This window comes from Pygoscelis adeliae, unplaced genomic scaffold (assembly GCF_000699105.1).
Source record: "Pygoscelis adeliae isolate BGI_AS28 unplaced genomic scaffold, ASM69910v1 Scaffold127, whole genome shotgun sequence".
NCBI classification, from domain to species: domain Eukaryota; kingdom Metazoa; phylum Chordata; class Aves; order Sphenisciformes; family Spheniscidae; genus Pygoscelis; species Pygoscelis adeliae.
In genome coordinates, this window is record NW_008825208.1 from 383,417 (window position 1) to 403,356 (window position 19,940).

Here is a 19,940-nt window from a genome sequence, read left to right on the forward strand (position 1 = left end):
CACCCCCGGCCGCCCCCGTGTTGGCCACCGCCTTTTGTCGTCCGCTGCCCCGGCGGGAAAGACGTCCCGGAGCTGACAGAAAAAGCGTCCTTTGCCGAACCCGCCGAACCGCCGCATGGGTGCAGCGCGGCGGCGGGCGATCTTCCTCCTCACCCTAAAGGTTGCTCTGTGAGCCTCGCTGTAACTACCGATAAACGGAGCGCTGGCGTTACGAAGGGAGTTAAAGGTTTCTTGGGTCTTACTGCGCATGGTGCTGTGCAAAGGCTCAGAGGAAGCAAGAGCTCCTCACTTTTTCCTTCAGGTATGTTTCACAAGGTTGCTTCCTGAGGTTTGCAAGTGCCCTTGCTTCTTTCACTGTGAAGTGTCATGAAAACGACCTGTTTCCTCACCTCAGAGCACGGACGCGACCTTGTCTAAGCTCATTCTCTTGGGAAGTTTGTAATCGTAATTCTACTCCGTACGGCCATCCTCTGCTTTTTAATCCTTTGCCAGTCATGCTGCCCACTTGTTTACCTGCATCTTTACCTGAAACAATTAGCACATACTATCAAAACAATGGAATTACTTTCTTTGCCTCATACTTTAGAAAGGCACAGCTGTAACACCAAGAAAGCTCTCTGTTTTCTGTACCAAATGGTGCAGGCAATTTCCACCAGCAGCAAACAGAAGAACACTAACTGGCGTGGCCAGGGAAGACTGTCTATGTAAAAGTTAAGTTTGTGGTTTTATTTGCAACGCTTGGCATGTTCCTGTAATTGAATCAGCCTAGTGCCAAATGCTGCTTCTTCACTCACACTGGCTACTATTTCTATGCTCAGGTATGTGGAAATGAGTGGAGTTCCACTCATGATAAAGAGCTTCTTGATATAAATAGTTGCTTCTGGTTAAATAATTGAGCATTTATACACAACGTGGTGATTTCCTAGTGTTCTGTTCCCCCCCCTCCTCCCCCTTTCTTTATTAGTGAATTTGCTATTCAAGCACTGGGTGCCATAAAAATGAGAAAATAAAGATACTTCAGACCTCTATAGTAAAAAAAAAAGGGAAGCAAGAGGAAGAGTTAAATCTACATACAGTGGTATGTAGACCACTGTACGGCAGAAACACCCGAGTAGTGAAAGGTATACTTAAGTCTTAAAAAGACTGCAAGGTAATTTTTGACAGCAGCTGGAGTAAATCACAATATTGCAGAATCAGTTCAGTAGAGACAGTGTAGATCCTGACTCTCAGCTACAGGGCAGCCATGCACTAGTGATAGAAAAAGGACTCTGACAGGACTTTGGTGCCAATGATACATACATAAGGCAAACAAAAACAGTCCATGTCTACTGAAATTGTGTGAAAGTTTTAATCAGGGCATGTTATTTTAACCAATGAAAAGCATGAGAATCACATCTAAGGAAAAATAGGCTTTCTACTCACCTGTTTAACTCACTTGTTACTCCAAGGCTATGTGATAAATAAGATAACCAAACCGCAAAATATTCCTTCACACTGCTTTCAGAAGAGGCTGGCATTTCATACAAACCTCAAGAAGTAACACTGCCAAACATCCATGAATGACAAAGTAAGGAGTCCTTCCTGATTTTTCCTGCAGTTCAGAAAAACTCACACCGTGCTATTAGGGAAAAGAAGGCTTCCCCCAAAAAGGCTGCCTTTGCAAATTCATAAATGCTTATTCTCCGAACCAAGAACTGAAAACCCACCCATAAGAGAAAATAAGTTATTTCAGTTGAAAACTGCTAGCTTTGGAGCTGGAATCTCAGACAGTGTTTTCCTTGTGCTCTGACTATTGCAGTTGCTGGCTGAAGGCTGAAGTTTTACTGCTCAGTTTACGGTAGCTTTAAAGAAGCTGTTACACAGTTGGAAGTGACTTCTTCAGGTTTCAAAGTTAATCATGCGAGGATAAGTTGTGCAATCATGACCTTGAAACAATCATTTAGGGAGGCATCATGCCTTTCGTAACTGTATTACATATGTGTGTTGCTGGCATATTAAATATGCATATAGACATTGACAAAATGCCAAATAAATACAAATCACTTGGCAAGCAGGTAGACTTTACAAGCACTGCAATGACACTGATTTCTACAGTCAAAAGGAAAAAAGAGAAATGTTGAGAGATTCGGAAAGATAATTGTTAGTATGCATAATGTGTAATCAGCTCAATATTACTCAAAACCAGCTTACCACAAAGGAAAATGTTACTCACAGCAGATTTTCTTAATTTTCACTGATTTGACTCCAGAGAAACTGAAGTTCTTCCATAACATTGTTTTACAATTAGAGCAAACAACTCAGTGCCACAATGAAATGTAATTTAGTACAGGTTAAAGAGCTTTGGATTTTGAAAAACCTGTCAATAATTTTTTTTCCGCAGAATAGTCTTAATGTATCATGTTCTGATAAAGTAGGTGCAGGTGTTAGTAAAAATCCTCATCGTTAGTTATGTTACTGCTTTCACTGGGGAGGATAGACATCATTGACTCCTGTAGGAAATCACCAGGGATGCCTGCCAAGAAGTCTGGAATATCATAGGATAACAGGAATATTTGGGGATACAGTGGCAAGGATTTGAAAACAAAACAAAATCATACAAATAAACAAAACAGGCAGAAAAGTTCTAAAATCCTCAAGCTGGGTGATAACACAACTGCAAGAGCAGCGGGCTTCCAGACTCCAAAAATACCAGTTGTTCACAGGCCACTTCTCCTACCGACAGCACCTCACAGTAGTTATGTGCCAGCTCTGGCAGTCTGCTTACCTGTAGGGGAAAGCTGACCACTCGGTGCTCTCCTCCCAAATACTAATTGCCTATATCAGGGAGACTTAACCTTAGCAGGGGAGAATATGGCTTTGTGAAAGTCTGTTTCCTCCTCAATTACTTTTGCTTGGTCTGGCAAGAAATTAGGCTAGTTATCACTGGGCAGGGAAAAAAGTTATTGGCAGGTTTGTCACAGATATGTTTTCTTCCAGCTAACACTCTTTAGGGAGTTATGTTTGGAGTAGGAGGTTCTGTTCTTCCTTCAACTGGGTCTCTTTGGGAAGGAGGAAGATAGACAGCACTGGTGACCTAACATTCCTTGCCTGGATCAAAATAAATATGCAAATAAATCAGAACAGAAAAACATGCTGGGTTTGGATTTCTTTCAAGTGGAAGTATAAGCACTAACCCAAATTTAGTTGTGTCTCTTCTTAATAGTATTGACACTATTTTGGAAGTGGTTTTTCTCTTTTTTATCAAGTTGTTCTTTATGTATTTTTTCAAACAATGTGGACACGAACACTACAAAACACTGCATAGACACACTTCTGGGAATTTTATGGCTATTTGCCTAGCTGTATTTGCAATGAGTTCTCTATGCGCACTGTTATTCTTATTGAAGGTGTAAGCATTACAGATTCAGTGAGAGAGACCTTGAACTTGCTTCCGTGTTTGGTTACCATGTTGGATACGCCATTTGCTTCCTTGGGCTCTTTTACAAAATATTATCCCAGAATAGCTGAATCAGTGGTAGGGGAAGCACTCAAACTAGAAAATAAATCAATGACTTCCTTATGTCAGAGAGCTGTAAGCTACCAAAACACAAGCAGATGCTAGTGGACTATCTATTCTGCAAGCTATCCCTGATTTTGTTATTTGGGATTTAGTTTTGTTCCACTAGAAGGAGTTTCCTGATCCATAGATGGCCCAATGGTTTTGACCTGTGGTTTGTAGTATGGAAATGCTGATAAACCACAGCATCAGAAAATGTGGTGTCTAGATCTAGGGGTTTGATTTTTTAATTTTTTTAAATTTTTATTTTAGGCACCTTCATATCCAAAGGTTTAGCTGACTACAGAGGAAGACATGAATGCAGAATCTAGGACACACTCTCCAGTTCACAAAGTCTAGCACAGCCCCAGCTCGCCTTTGTAGGACCTGTGTAGCAAAATGACTTGGCATCTAAGTAATAATTCTCATGTCCCCATCACTCTAACTGTACAGTGCTGAGCAAATCACTCTGTCTCTTTGGCTCACTTACACATGTAAGAACTGTGCTCATAGGCCTGTGGGACAGCAGGAGAAAGGCTAGTGAATTTGAGCCTTTTTCAATATATAAAGTCAAACGGTAAAAGCTGCTGTGCACCCTGTTCATGGGCTTTGTGATTCTGCAGTTGCAGGGAACCTTCATCTTCGGAGCATCTGAAGAAGGGGGTGAGTCAGGTGACATGCTGTCTGAGGGCTGAGCAGTGCTTAACATGCCAGGCAGATGTCAGGCATCTTCCACAATCAATGACTGTGTTACTGAATTACACAAAATTCACAATGAACAGGTCTTTAATTAAACATTAAATCCAGTCCTCAAGCGTATGTACATAGATCTATATTGTCAATGACAACTCTTCTGCTTAAGCAGTAATGCATCTATCAGATTGAATTGGAGAATCAGTCACATTGTGCTAGTTTTTTCTATTTTGATCAAGGCTGTGGTGGTCGAGTTTAGCTACTAAAAGCTACTGACTTTCTTACTACAGTTTAGCTGTATATAAAGGCATGCTGAGAATCTGTAGGTTCAATTTAATCTTGTAGTAAGTTATCCTTATAGTTTGCTGTAAATCTATAGCTATGTATTTATACCTCCACAGGGAACAAAGGAGAAAGATTTCCTAGTTACAGTCAACTCATATTGTCAGGGATGTGAATTATTCCAAATGAGGTTGGGGGCTTGGAGGCGGTGCAATTTAGTGCATTATTTCAACATATATATATCTTGGAATATGAAATTTTGATTTACCTGAGCCCGTGGACATCAAGGACTAATTACTTTTTTTCAATTTTTATTCAGACCTCTTGTCAGCTGATTGCAAATTGAGCTTTGTTAGCTGAGAGTTTAGTGAATGTTTCTGAATTTTTCATTTGGCAGCTGTGCCTACCTTTAAGTAAGGAACACAGGGAGGAGGTCAAGACATTTTTTAAAAGCTGACCTGCAAAGAATTTGTATTAAATTAGTTATGTCTTGCTTTTGTAAAGCCCATGAAGTTTTAAGAAAAAGAAAAGCATTAGGAGTTTTCTTCCCCTCTAGCCCAATCTCCTTTGTAGATCATCTTGAAAATTAGTTGTTGGGAATACCAAACCTGATCTTCCCAAGCTGGCTGGCAGACTACTGAGGATATGAGGAGTCTGTACACTGTTAGTCCAGCTATTGTAAAGCCCAAGTCATGAGTCACCATATAACACGCTTTAAATTATCACAGTATAAAACCCCAAACATTTTGGTGATCTTTAGCTTGTTCCTGGAGTCGTATTTTCAAGCTTATTGCAAAAAGCTAAGATTTTTCTTTTACCTAATCACGTAAGCCCGGAAACTGGGACTATCAAAAAAGCAGGAAACAGGATAATGTCACTCCCCAGACTGGCCACACCAAAGTACTTAAAAATTCATCAGAATGGTGGAGCAATGGTTTGACTCTAACCACAGCATTCTTTCTCCAGAGCATTCATTAAATGCTAGAAGTAAGCGTTTAGCTGAAAGTTAGAATAATATTTTCAATTCTTCAAGCAGTTTCTTTCCAAATGTTGAACTTTCAGTTCCTTGCCTCTTGGCATGTCATAATTTCCCCCATTCTCCAGGCTTCATACAGTCTTCCAAAATAAAGATGAGCACTCTGAAAAGTCATTGGAAAGTAACTTACTTACCAACTTTACCTGCTGTCTTTTAAACATCAAAAATAAGTATGCCCACTGGCTTTGTCTTTTGCTATTTGTCATTCAAAGCCCTTTTGCAATGGCTAGAAGGCAGAAACATGGAGACGCAGCTGACATCTGAGACTTGGGTCAAACCCCACTGTTAGGCAGGCAGAAGCATAGGTTTCTGTGAGAAAAGTAGGTACAGGAGAGAAAAAAGCACAGGGTGAAGTTTTAGTTTCTGTCTAGCTTGCATTCCACTTTTGAATATGGACTATTTTTATCTTTCTTTCTCAAATTTGTTAAAAAATGTGTATTATAGCTGCAGAGTATGCTGCCAAAACTAACCGTAGGCAGCTCTAGAGGCAGAGTGAAGGGCCAAGGAATGAGTTTTGAGTCTGACCCTGAATCAAGGCCAAAACTGTGGGGGAAGGGAACATAGTAGATCTAATTGAAGGCATTCAGTATTTCTGTATGACTGACGATGGCATGGTGTTTGACGTTTGGATTCCTTTACTATCCTACAGTTTTTATATGGAGTAGCCTACCCAATAAGACCCATTATCCAGTTAACTTGTTTGCAAAGTGTTTACACACAAGTAAAATAAGCTTCAGTAAAATGTGGAGCGCATATTATGTGTGCAGTATCTGTTCATGCAACATGTGCTTTGTAGAGTTCATACTTACTGCTGAAATGTTTATGCTGGTTGAATCAGGTACTGTTAAGTCTTCCCTACATTTCTAAGACATGATTTAATCTCTCTCTGTGCTCCACTTTGGGTTTACTGGTGTTTCTGGCTCATGCCTTGTGACCTGAAGTATATCCATTCTACAGTTCTGGACACAGTTAAATGCCCTGTTTTATTGGTAAGACTCTTTTCTGTCTAAATAATTTCAGGGGATGCTTGTGTTATGATTAGGTCTGTAGACACAACTGATTGATAGTGAAAGTTAATATCTCCCACAGTAAAACAAGACTAATCAGGCAATCAAATCTGGTGTTACACATGTACAAATACTTTAATCCTATACAAGAATCTCTAAATCCAAAATTCAGTTATAAAACCACTTTTATTGTTCTTGGCTGTCATAATTATGGATAAGCAAGGAGACACCATGTGGTCAGGAAAGGCCTACCTTGTTACTCTGTTGGTTTCTAAAAGCCCATGACCTTGGACTTAAGATATAGTGGGTTTATTTTTAACGTAAGAACACAGATGTTTTCTGTAAATAGAATAATGGAAGAGATTTGCCTTGTAATTTATCAAAGGATCAGCAAAATGTGAGGGGATGGAAAAATAAGTGTGTTTTAGTACGAAATATTTTAAGACAAGCTCAGCAAAATCAGTGTGTCTTGACAAAAAATGTTTTAAAATAACTTCAAATTTATAATTTGGCAATGCTGGCATTCTTGTGATTAAAAGACTGCATATATGACCTCATCAAACAGAACAGGATACTTTATAATACATGTATAGCTTATTTTTAAGCAATAAAGAGAGCATGTTATGGTATGGTTTAGAATGAAACTGTTTCTACCTGAGGAGATCTCTGCTATCTGCGATTTATCCTTTCTTGTTAGACCAGATAAGCCATTAATGTTTCTGTCATTAAAACTTCACTTTGGCAGACTTTTTAAAAAATTTTTATTTTATTTTAGTGGTAAAGCATGTTAAACTTGTGTCACATTGCATTTTAAACTTCTTACGTATGCAGTGTTTCCTACAAAAGCTTTGATAAGACTACTCATCAAAGAACAATCCTGTTTAGAAATGTGGATGGAGTCATCTTTCTTTATCAACAAGTATAGTCTGTTCACGGTGGAAGAGGCACTGTGACTCTGGAGAGCCTACCTGTGGGGTGATAGCAGACTCCTCATTGATTGCAGCCTTAAGATACTCTCTTAAAAGTAGTTACCTGACGAGCCTTGTTTCTCATGCTGCTATATTACAATATGCCTCTTCATATTTCCATTTAGCTTGGTTAGATAGTCATTACTCTATAGCGCCACTGCCTTTTGTAAAATTAATCCCGCTAAAGCTGTTTTTCCTGGCTGTAAGCCACAAAGGGTGCTCAAAATGGGGAAAAGATGATACGTTTGGCAGTCTGCATGGGTGTGCATACTTTTTTCTGTGGACAAAACCAGCTCAGGATGATTTCCGATGCTGAAGAACCGGTTAGTGGCATCCTGTTTCAGGGACAGGGTTAGTTTCTGATTCCCTCATTGCTTTCCTGCAGAGCCTGAGTAGTCAGCAGAAGCAACTGCCGTGCATGGAGGGAGGATACAGCTAATCTGCTGCTTTTGCTGCATCTGCTGATGCTGCAGTGCAAGCTGCCGTGTGTGCTACAACGAGTTATCACTCGTTGTTCTGGTTTTTTTTGGGACAGCCTATGAGGGCTCCTATCAAGCACATTTGGGCATATGTTTGTTTTCAAGTTACATATTCACGAAAGAGGTGATTGCCTAGGAAACACAGGTGTTTCACTTTCTGTTGCCTCTGGAATGGCACTGTGCCCACCTGTCATAGCACACATGCACATTAGTTACCATTCCTACAGTCTCAGATACCTCTAACCACTGTGCAGTCCTCTATAAAGCTGTATGTAGTTACCTCCAGATTTTACTTAGGAGTGGAATGTGATTGGAAATACCTGCTTCTACTGAAAATCAGAAGTCTTTATTTACAATAAGGGAAAGATGAGTTGCTTTTTTTTTGTTTCAGTTACTGATTGCTGCTGTGTTCAATACATCTTCCAGGCTGTGTGTAATCTTGCAATGATCTTTAACGTACTAATGCAGCACATCTGCTTGATCACACCCCACACACTGGCTGCCTCCTTTGAAGTCTAACATTTTACAGCTCAGGAGCCCTTCTGCTACTCCCACAGCAAAATTTTGTTATAAGAGGTGCAGGTCCCTGTCTGACTCCTTACTGAGGACTGACAGGGTTTCTGCAGCTGGCAGCACAGCCTCCTTTGCAGAGGCAGACCATTAATATCACAGCCTAAGCCTGCTTGTCATGTTTTCTTTCATTAGGTTTGCAGCAGTCCTCCTGGTTGGACTCCAAAGCACAGTGACTGTACCAAACAGAGAGGCAGAAAACCCTGGTTACAGGGGCGTACCAGCTGCTGCAGCTGGTGGAGTGCTGGCCTGCCAAGAGCAGGTTAGTGTTGGTTGGTGACATTTTCAGGTGTCTACAGTGCATAGCAGGCATGTGATTTCCTCCACATGTGCTGGATGTAGCTTCTCCATTTGTTCAGTTGAATGGGGAGGGCTTCTGATTAGCAAAGTTTTATGTGGTTTTTGAAAGCAAATTTTAAAAGATCAAAAAATGGTTGCTTAATGGTTAGCACTTAGAAACTGGAGAATCTTGGAAGACTTGGAGAAGAATTTCTCCTTATCATCTCAACTTTATCCTTTTGCATTTTCTGGTTGTATACATACCTATATGACACATGTTGGGTCATGACCTGTGGCCATCCCAGGTTTATATGTTATTAATTATATCTGTGGTGTTGCTTAGAGGTGACAGAAAAGCAGAGCGCCACTACTGTGAGTGCTGTATGAATAAGGCCTTTAGCAATAAATATAATATGTCTCTTTGCTTATTTGTTTTTCCCTTCCCCCAAGAAAACATTTTTAACAGCTCGTATTCAAGTGTCAGGAGTAAGAACCAGGACCTCCAAACACAGAGGTAAGAGTACAGCGAGGAAGTGGTTAACTGCAAGACAGCAGTTCACAGCAGTGGAGAAATGGGATGTGTGGTGAACGTGCCATTCATCTGTGGGTTATGCCTGCAAGCAAGGAGATACCACATTCTATATGAGTAGGGGATGGATGGAGGTCATACCTGTGACAGATGTAACCCCTGGCCGCGCAGGCTGCAAAAACAGACCAGGCAGGGGCAGCACACACAACGGTGGTTGGCACGCTCCAGCCCCAGCAGACATAACTCCTGCTTTTGGCGCTGATGGTACACCTCTCCATGTCTGTGGGAGATGGCAGGCTGCTCTGGGGCAGAATTAGGTTTTATGTACTTTCCACACCGTTGCTATATTCGAATATCCATTTTTTGTAAGTCTGACTTTATTTAACAGTTCCCGCAGTTTCCATGCGCCACCACAGGTTTCAAAGCAAACGGCGTATTTTCAAGAACACTCTGCTTGATGACGACCTTTACTCTTTGCACTCATCGCTTTTATTGGGGATGGCAAACACGATGCCCCATCTCCCACCCGCCGCCCTGCCCCACTCCCTGCCGGGGCAGCGGGGCTGCCTTTTTTTTTTTTTTTAGATTGCAGTAACCGATAGAAAAGCTGCCAAATGCAATGTCGGAGGCGGGTGCCCGCCTCAGTGTGAATTTTAGCAGAGGTACGTGTGCCACCTAGAGGAAGCCCGGCCGTTTGTGGGGGGGCGGAGGACGCCGCGCTGCGCTCCGCGGCGCGCTCCCACCGCCCGCCGCCGCCGGCGGGTAGGGAGCAACCTGGCATGGCGGCCTGAAGTTTTATGCCAATGAGGGATCTGCAAAAAACCCCCGACACGCAGCAATGATTGAATTCTCTTAGGAAAGCTCAGTAAATGGCGTGCTGTGCCTCTGTGTTTGCAAAGCTTTTGCATATCCCTGGAAAAGAGGCTAAGAACGCTGTCCTCTTCTATTCCAGTAAAAGAGAGAACGCCTTCGTTTGCATATTTTAGTAGTCCTGACATTTGTTAATGCTGTGTAGTTCCTAAGATGCAGAAAGAACCATCTCGGACCCGGCAAAAGCAGAATTCATCCTTCCCTCTCGCTAGAACATTCAGTTTTAATTTGTGTCTCCTTGTTTTTTGAACCTTGCGTGATCTGATGCTTCTGGCATGTACCAGCTTTAGATCAGCTGACAGAAAGTTCAGGAGATCTCCTGTTCAGGATGAGGCCACACAGGGAGGAGCAGATGGAAATGAGAGCGGTTGCTGCAAGGAATGGGAAACATAAGGTAGTGGAAGAGAGGAGAAAATAGAATGAAAAGGGAAGAATGCGAATTACAAATACAAAACAGCAAATACTAGAAAAAGGGCAGTGAAAGCAAAGAAATCCACAGGGCAAATATGGTTGCCTTTTATTCCTGCAGCATCCTTGGTCCTTTGCAGAACCCAAGAGAAGGCAGCTGTGATGGATGTTGTTCATGCAGTTCCTTGTACTATGTCTTATTTTAAGACACAAAACAACTCCTGGACCAGGGTCACAGGCATCCAGGTGGTCTCCTCTTACATATATCCTGGTTTACATAGTAAGACCTTGCTCACAAAGAACTGAACTCTGAACAGGACTGATTTCAGTGAGCACATTTAAGTTTTCTCTCAAATTTGTTTGCAATGCTCATTTCTACCATGCCTGTCCCTTTGTGAAGTTGGGAATGCAAGGACACCGGCTGAAGCTGTCTAATTCAAAGTAATGGTTGCTTGTGAGAATGTTAGCGGCTTGGGAGCAAGAGACAGAGCCTCATAACCTCATTCCCAGTTCCCCAGATCTTGCAATGTAGCAGAAAATCTGTGTCTCAGATTTGCATCCTTTCCATTCACTGTAGTTCCAGTACTGAGATTTTGGGGGATGACTAAGCTCTATTTTGCATAAATATAGAGCCTCAAGTGTGGCTGAACAACCCCATGCCATAAATACTTGTTCAAGTAGGACCTACACTGGCAAGGAGATGATTCTGCATGGAGTCATGTGCACAAAGTTTCTTGTGGGTCAGAGACCCTCAGCTATTTGCAGGCATGAATCTTCAAGCACTGCTGGAACCGCAAAGCAGGGTTTCAGTGCAGCAGTCATTGCTTGACAAGGTCAGCTCCCTGGTTTCAGATCATGTGTTTGTTTTAGCGAACTGGCCTAGTTAAAGGAAGCAATCCCATCCCTGGGCCACAGGTTCAAGCTGAGGGAGCAGTGGGGAAGTTAGGTCTTGTTAATTAGAGATCTACAGAGCACTTGCTCCTTGGAGACATGTACAAGCTGAAGCACAGCAAAATACCCCGTGATTGCTGCTGCAAAATGTACAGACAGTGATGTAAGGCCAAGTTGTCACATTCGCTAACTTTACCCTGATTTCGTTGCACTAAAAGATGTTGAAGCCTCATTTAAAGGTTTCTGAATAGAAACTACAATGATTCAGTGGCTTTAAAGAACTAAAAATTTTCCCCAAAGCTCATTGTCACATTGCTTACAAAATAATTTGGAATAATCATTAATAAACAGTACACTCTGTCCACATTTTGAAACCTTTCATGACTTCTCTGATAAGTGACTAATATTAGGGGATGACTAACCAGGGTCAGAGTATATCTGACCTGGCTTTTTTCACTGACCTCTTTTGATGACATCAGCCTCACACACAAGGGCCTCACTCACAAGGAGACTCTATAACATCTATTAACTGTTTGACACCATGGGATCTCCAAGTGTTTACTGCAAATGACAAACCGATGAACAACACCACATGGGAAGTACTTCGCCCTGTAGGCACTTGCTCACTGGCAGAAGCTGAGGAAGGTGCAAACACAGTGGGGCAAGCTCAGGTGACAACTTGTGGCTTGTCTCCTACTCCATGATACCGTCTAACTGGTGTAAATGTGATGAAGCTTCCCCGCCTGTGGAAGAGGAACAGGCAGCCTCACCCCCTCATTTACTCTGCACTATTTACTGAGGTCGTTGTCTACTGAGGTTGGCGACATCTGTGGCTGATCAGTACCACACTGTGCAGCAGCAAAAGGATCTGGGACATTGCACAGCAACAAGGAGCAATGCTGGGCAGTTGTGCTTGCAAAAGCAGGTACCTCATGGCAGCACCAGGCATTTCAGGACATCTCTGCACAGTCTCAGGGAACATATGCAGACATACTCGCACTACCTTTCAGCTACCTGGCCTGGTTATTGAAGTCAGGGTGAAAGTGCTTTCAGTTGCTAAGTACTTAGCGTTATGCTGCTGCAAATTCATTATTTTCTGTACCCACGTTAGCTAAAAATCATCTAAAGCAAGTCTGAGAGCATGTACACACTGCAGTGGTGCCTCCCTCTTGCCTCCCTGTGTGCAGCATAGAGTCTGCTGTTTTTCTGGTGTGATGAAACTCATTAGCCTCTTGTGTTGTGTGTAGAGGAGAGGTAATGTTCAGCTTCCCACTGCAGGGAAGAAGAAAAATACAGCCTCCTCAGTACGACAAGGTGATAGATCCACTTCTTAGAAGTGAACAGAGGATAAGTTCACTTCTTAGAGGATGAGAGTTGAAGTCATTAGTAAAGGAGTCATGAGCAGATGAGGAGGTGGCTGTAACCTTGTATTCCTTCCCAGCACCTTTGTGTCAGATGCCTTTGTTGAGGAAGTCATCACTGGGTCAGGTTTAATATGAAAAATGAGATGTGGGGGGAGTCCCTTTCTCATTTTAACACACAGAAGGCTTCCCACACAGGGAAATGTGGTTCTTCTACTAACCCATCATGGGTCTTGCATCAGCAGGCAGTTTTCAATTTAGTCACTTTGATGCTAGATCTTCCTGAAGAGGAGACAGTTTTGATACTGGTCAGTTCATTTCATTAGTTCCAGGCAGACTCCTGGGTGGGTCATGGAATTTTGCAGACTAGAGCAGGTGCTCACTAGGAGCTGAGTTTGGAGTTTGTTTTTATTGTGATCTGCAGTAACAAGAGAGACAAAGCTCAGCAGAGAGGTAAGCTGACATTACATTCGTTTTGAAGTCTAAGAAACGGTTTCTATTTGTACCATGGTTGGTTCCAGCCCAGTCTTGCTTCTGCAAGCAAGATGAGTAGGACACTGTATGACTGTAAAAAATAAAACACTGTGGAGGAAATATTTTTTTGCAAGATCAGTGCCATAATCAGCTATAGATCTGTGCCCATCTCAAAAGTAGACTTTTTTTAGTTGAACATGTGTTAAAGAAAACTGCTTCCAAGGGCATGTTACAGCTCCTCTTTAGAATACATGATTTATCTTTAAAAAAAAACTCACAGGGAAACACCATAAAGAAACCAATGCTATAAAGCAGTTGTATCCATATAGATATTGTCACCTGACTTTCTATTCCGAGAAAGAACCTATTGCATACTGAAATAAGATTAAATATGAAAACATATGCTATGGAAAAAAATGTTTACTTACCCCTGGTTGGCCCTCTCTAGCAACATGGGGTGGTTTAAAAATGATTAAGCATTTAAAAAAAAAGAAAAAAAAAAGAATGTGTTGTGCATCAAATACCAGACTTAATACTGTACGCAGTGAATCTGTAAAAGGCGAAACATTTTTAAAATGCCTCTGATAATGAAAAGATTTATTGTAAAATATGTCTTAAATGGCTTGAACAAAATGCTCATTGTGTGTACACAAAATGGCTTTATTCAGCAATCATTCTTGGATTTAGCCTTTGGTGGGGTTCAGATGCAGGAGGAGCAAAGGATTTGACAGCAGGGGAGCTGGAATCCGTAACAAACACCTTTTTAATTTAGGGCAATAACAGTGATGTGATTTGGTATGGGAGAGCTGAATTTGATTATTTTTTTCTGAGTGCCTGGAGCTACCACCACATGTGCTGATATACTCATAAAAAATGTCTTTAGTGTGCAAGATGTTGAGGTCAGATACTGTACACCACAAAACTGTATGGCAGGTTCCACCTCTAGATTCGAGAGCTCCCTTTTTGTCAAGTGACTGCACAGCATGGGGTGTTGTCTCCTCTCTTTCTATCAACAGTTATATCCTACTGTGTTTCCTCATTCTTTGCTGACTTGTACACGCTCAGGGCTCCTGCAAAATCAGGCCTTGTGAGTACTCAGAAGAGTGCCCAAATTCACGAGCTGCCTTTGGAAACCTGCATGTACAAATTTTGCTCCTGATTCCTCAGCATGAAAGTCTCTCTCACTTTTGCTCATTCATGCTCTGTAAAACACCCCAAAACAAAGAACTGCTAAATTTATCACAACGAGTGACAAACAAGAAAGAAGATGCTTTTTGCATGCTTGTTTTGAAAGAGGTCAATTCACTTAAGAGAAAATACATGTTTCTGAGCAATGTATTAAAGCCTTTTTCCTTTTTTAAAGCTTTCTTCTCACACAGTCTTTTTCTGAAACTGCGTGGGGTTTTTTCTCTCTCCTATAACTTCTTATCCTTCTTCCTTTTGCTGTTATTGTTTCATTTTGTGGGACAAAATGCAGCTGGAAGGAGAGGAACTTCAAAAACTAGAAACCAGATTATAGATCCAATTAGCCCTAAAAAATGGGCTGGAATAACAAGTTTTGGCTCTTCCCTCCAGTGAAACAACTTTACTAGCCGCTGTGAAAATCTTCCAGTCCAACTTAAACTCCATGTTTTTCCACCCATTTTACATACACCAATAGCGCAGCCAGGATCATTAGAACCTGCATCACTCAGTGGGCAGATGACAACATGACTTGGGCTAGAAACACCTTCTTCTCCTTTTGGGTTGCTCTGGAGAGAGGAGTGCTATTTTTTTTGCAGCTTTGTCTCCCTTACTGGCTCCTGTACCCATATCAGAGAGATGGGAATTAGTACCTCTTCTTGACTCTCTTGGCAGCTGGGCTTGCAATCACAGCTGAGTAAATACTGGGACAGTCTTGTGCTGAATGATAAATTTTGGTGTATCTACATGCCAAGAAAAATTACGGTGGTGAGTAAAGTGTGTCAAGGCTGTGCTCATGGACAAAGTAGAACTGGCTGTGTCACCGCAGAACACTGCACAGACACCCATTTGCTGTAAACTGTGGATTAACACAGACCTAAGCTAACGGGCCCTAGCTATGGATCCAGCGTACTGTTTCCCACCTAAAGATTTTATCAATCACCTGCTAATGCATAAAATTTAGGATGCTACAGTCCCTACATTTCCATTTCTGTGTTTATTTTCTTTATTTTTAAGGTGCCATTGGCACATTTCTATGTGTGTGAAAAGGCAGCTTGCATAGAACAAGAAGAAATCTTCAAATACAACATAGACCATAGGGGCTTAGGCCATTATTACTTGTGGGTCATTCTGCTTGATTTTGCCATAAAAGGAGATAGCAATTACATAATAATGAAACAAAGTCCACCAGCTGCTGGTTGAAGTCCAGCTCTTGCAGGCTAGTCATTAGTCTTCTGCAACCTGGTGAAAATTGCAGTTCTGTGAATTTGGAAACACTATCAGACTTAGGCAATAACACACATGCTGGAGGGAGATGTAGGTCATCTTGACACAGCTGACTGTGCTCCTGTTTCTATGTTTCCAACCAGCTTGGTGTCATTTGGAAATGACCACAGTAAGATGGCATGGTTATTTAGCTGCCACATTCATGTTCTGGAGATCCTTGCTCAGTTATTGTTTAGCCTTAGAGATATCTGAGGACCTTGATGCACAAATTTGCATTTCTGAAGCTCTTTAGGCACATTACCAGACAATCTGTATCTTAAAACACACTGGAGAGCCAAATGTGTCAGCCATGCCTGATCCCTGCTGGAATATGCTAGGCATTTCTGTGTTACTTGGATGCAGTAGGAATTTCACAGAACAACAGCTGTATGATGTGATGGAGTTGGAGACCCTCTGTTCATTAACGTGAACTTGAATCCCTCCCTCCTTTCTTCAAGGGGTTTGACCACAGCTCTCATTTTCCAGTTGAGTACTCTGACCACTGGGCAATGGCATACTCTCCAGTTGCTCTCTCTCACCCCTAGGTTCAATGACAGTGGAGCCGACAGACACCTCTGGTACTGAAAGGAGAGGTACCATCAGGAAAGGAGGCAGGGCTTAGGTTCCTGCCCTGTCTTCACAAAGTGGAGCAGCTCCAATGGGGGAGATTGAAATGTCTCAGGCTCTTTCACCTCTAACTCTGGCTCTGATTTGTGAAAAAAATGTAGCATTTTTTACATGTTTTAAGGATTTTTATGTGCTTAGAGCTGTGGTTATGATTTGTAAGCTGAAACAATGAGACATTTGACAAGAAGACGCTGATGTCCTATAGGAGGGATATGAACAGCATGAGGCTCAGCATGGGACAGCTTGGATTGAAATATCTTCTCAGATATCCCTAGAGCCTAAAGAATTCTTTTCCAGAAAAGAAAATTTAATGGAGGTTAGGACAATAGAAAGGAACATAAAATCAACAAAGTTAAACCTGAAATGAGGATTAACAGGAATTCTGAAGAATAAATGCTTAAAATTACAAGAACTGATAATAAGGGTTTCTGGTACAGCAGAAACAGGGACTGAAAGAGAATTAGAGACTTTTTCAGCTTTTTAAAAGCTAAAGAATCCATGAAAAAAGTACAGAGTCTGTAGACTTCCTGGTTTCATTTTGCAACAGTTTTTGCCAGATAATGTTGTAGTCAGATACTCCATGCTCACTATCTTCAAGCAATAGAGATATTGTGATCAACAGTTCCTAAGAAATAAATAAACACTATTCGTTTAGCTGTACGTGTCAGGTAAGAAGACAAAAAGGATAGCTAAGGGATGGGATTGAGTTCTAGTTTGGCTATTCTTTGTTTTGTGGCATTGAAAAATTGCCCAGTTTGAATTTATTCTGTTAATTGCATGTGCTTATTCTCATTTCAGAGGAGTTGTTGGAAGGATTAACAAGGAATTTGTAAGTATTTTTGCTCTCTCTTTCTCTATGTTGAAAGACATGATTCTGGTCAGAGACAAAGGAGTCCTATCTCAATACATTGTTTCTGTAGACTTCCATTGGCCAGGAGGAAATCACAATCTTTCCTGGTTTTCTGGTCTATTGGAAAGTCTCCAAATACCACTGGAAAAGTAATCAAAACATTAGCAGTTTCTGACCGGGTTCCTGCACTTCATTGATTTATTAGTACTCTGCCTTGTTTCATACTGTAGCTGGGTGACCATGCTGGGTCATCATTCTTCATGCAATTTCTTATGAAATTCTTACTACAAAATAGGAAATAGCCTGTTAGGTTACAGGACTCAAGGTGTTCCTGTCAGAAGATTTGGGGATGTTTATGGCAAACTTGCTTGCTGAGATCAGATGCTCATACCTGACGGGTGCTCAGGGATGGATATGTAACCAGCTTTCCTGTGAACAGCAGCATTCAGTGACTGCACCTGGGTTGTTTTACTGCAGTGCTCCTAGGTATACTAGCTTGGCTTGGCAGTGGTGGCATGCTGAGTGAGACATTTTAGGGCTGCTTAGTGCTTTTGTAGCATCCTCTCAGGCACCGGAGTGACGCAAATCGAGGGCCATCTCTTCCAGGATCTTCCCCTGTTCGGGCCATCAGATAAGAAAAGGAGAAAGAGGAGAACTATGTTTTCCTTGTCTCCCAAACCAGCGTGTCTGGTAAAAGAGGGTATGAGAAGCTCCTGAGACATGTCTGTCGTTCTCAGAAGTGGAGGTGAGTGCTTTTTCCCTGTAGTCAGTGGAGTTCAAAGGGACTGACTCCATTGATATAGTCAGGACAAACACATGATTAAGGGGGTGTATTCTCAATCCTTTTTCTTAGAGCTTTTCCAAAGCCTGCTACGCATAGTCATGAAAGGATTTAAAAGTTTGGGTATTGCAAGCTCTTGCTACCCAGGGGCTCAACATAGGGAGAGTTTTTACTTTGTTCTTTTCCTGTCAGAGAAGGGGTTGTGCAGATGAGTCATGCTGCGGTGTTGATTAATCCCTAATATTGATTAGGGTTTCATGTCTGGTTCCCTTACTTACACTCATTTAGAAACTTGATGAAGCAGTGAGTTGGAGTAATAGATGCAGGACTTGAAACAGTGCTACAAAATACAAAGGAACAGGCCTAAGTGCAAAAAATTTTCTTTTACATTTTAAGGGGCAAAATTGTGACAATAGTTGTATTTTACATGTATTCAAGATAGAAGGTCTTTCCTCTCTCAGTGTTTTATTTGCGGTGTTACCTAACTTCAGTTCTGGGTTTCACACATGCTGATGTAGTCATAATTTGCCTCAGGGTCAAAATGACTAAGATTTGCACCTGAAAAAATAAGAAGCTGATACAAAAATTAAAGAAACCAATACATAAACACGTCAACCATTTAAATGAAAATATATTTGAATTACAAAACCCAAAATTACTGAAAGACTTGCTTTCAGATTGTTGTAGGGGAAATCTCCATTAATTGTTTCTTGTTGTGAATCTGATGGGCTGGTGAACAATGTCTATTTATTTCTTTTTGCTTTCAGCTCCTATGTTAAGTTCATTTATAAGAACTGTGTTGAGTGGACACCTCTGGAAGGGAGAGAAGAGTACCCCTTCCTTCAAGAGCAACTGAATGTGCTCAAGGACATATGGTCCCAGACACTGAGAGATGCCCTGATACCTGTCTAGACTCAGGGGGAAAAGCAGGGACCTTGCAGCAGAGACTGCTGAAGAGGGCAGGATATATCCAACAAGTCCAAAAGGGTGGTCTTATGGTGATGGACAGAGAAGCCCCTAAGGGACCGGGGAGTCTGGGTAGACCCCGAGGTGGCTGAAGTCAGGCATGGAAACAGGAACACCAGCACCAGGAAAGAATTATTTATAAGCATCTTTACATTTCTGCTGACCTCACTGCTTTAATTTTTTTCTTTTCCCAATTCTAAAATAAAACTGGCTTTGTGAGTTTGAAAGCTTTTTGCATTTCTTTGGGGAGCTCACTATAAGAAAAATGTCTCAGCAAGTCCACCTCAAAGCTCTGGTGAGCTTGAGGTCTCATCACAGAAAGGGCAGCTGAGGATGGTAGACTGCGTTGTTTCAGCTGTCCTCCACTCAGTCAGGCATGCTGTTGCTGAAGTCTTCGCCTTCCCGTGTTTATGAAAGAAAAATCAAAGTTGTTTCACAGAAGAAAGCCTAGTCATCACCAGTCATTGCTAGACCAGTACTGTTAGAGTAGTGCTCAGTCATTCAGAGCTACCTAAACCCCTGATGAAAGCCTCACAGAGCCAGGTGCCAGACAGAGGCCATTCACAAAAGCCAGCAAGCCAGTAAGGCACCCCTAGGAAACTCTGGAGAGGAGGAGACTTTGTGAGGTAAAAGACCCTAAAAGGTGCCAACCAGCTGAAAAAGTGTGTCTATTCAGAGTTCACGTCCACAGATTTTTCCTGGAGTTAGACAAAGAAGCAGGATTGGGTTATACTTCCTTGGCTCTGTCTCTCTTCCCTCTTTGTCCAAATTCTCACCAGAAGTGTGAAAGACCACAGTTCAACTCTTCTCTTTCCTTCACCTGATTTCGACTGAATCTTGAAACAGCCCCCTCTCAGGAGGATGTCAGATATTTTTGTTTCCTGAG

General features: G+C 41.7%; 1 protein-coding gene across 1 annotated transcript in view; it reads left to right on the forward strand.

Annotated features, from left to right (window-relative positions):
* DDX58 (DEAD (Asp-Glu-Ala-Asp) box polypeptide 58) overlaps positions 1 to 19,940 on the forward strand; it is a 161,187-nt gene that overhangs the window by 2,232 nt on the left and 139,015 nt on the right. Inside the window, 1 exon segment of the mRNA XM_009328979.1 lies at positions 8,706 to 8,832. Within this exon segment, the coding sequence (XP_009327254.1) occupies positions 8,706 to 8,832 (127 nt within the window).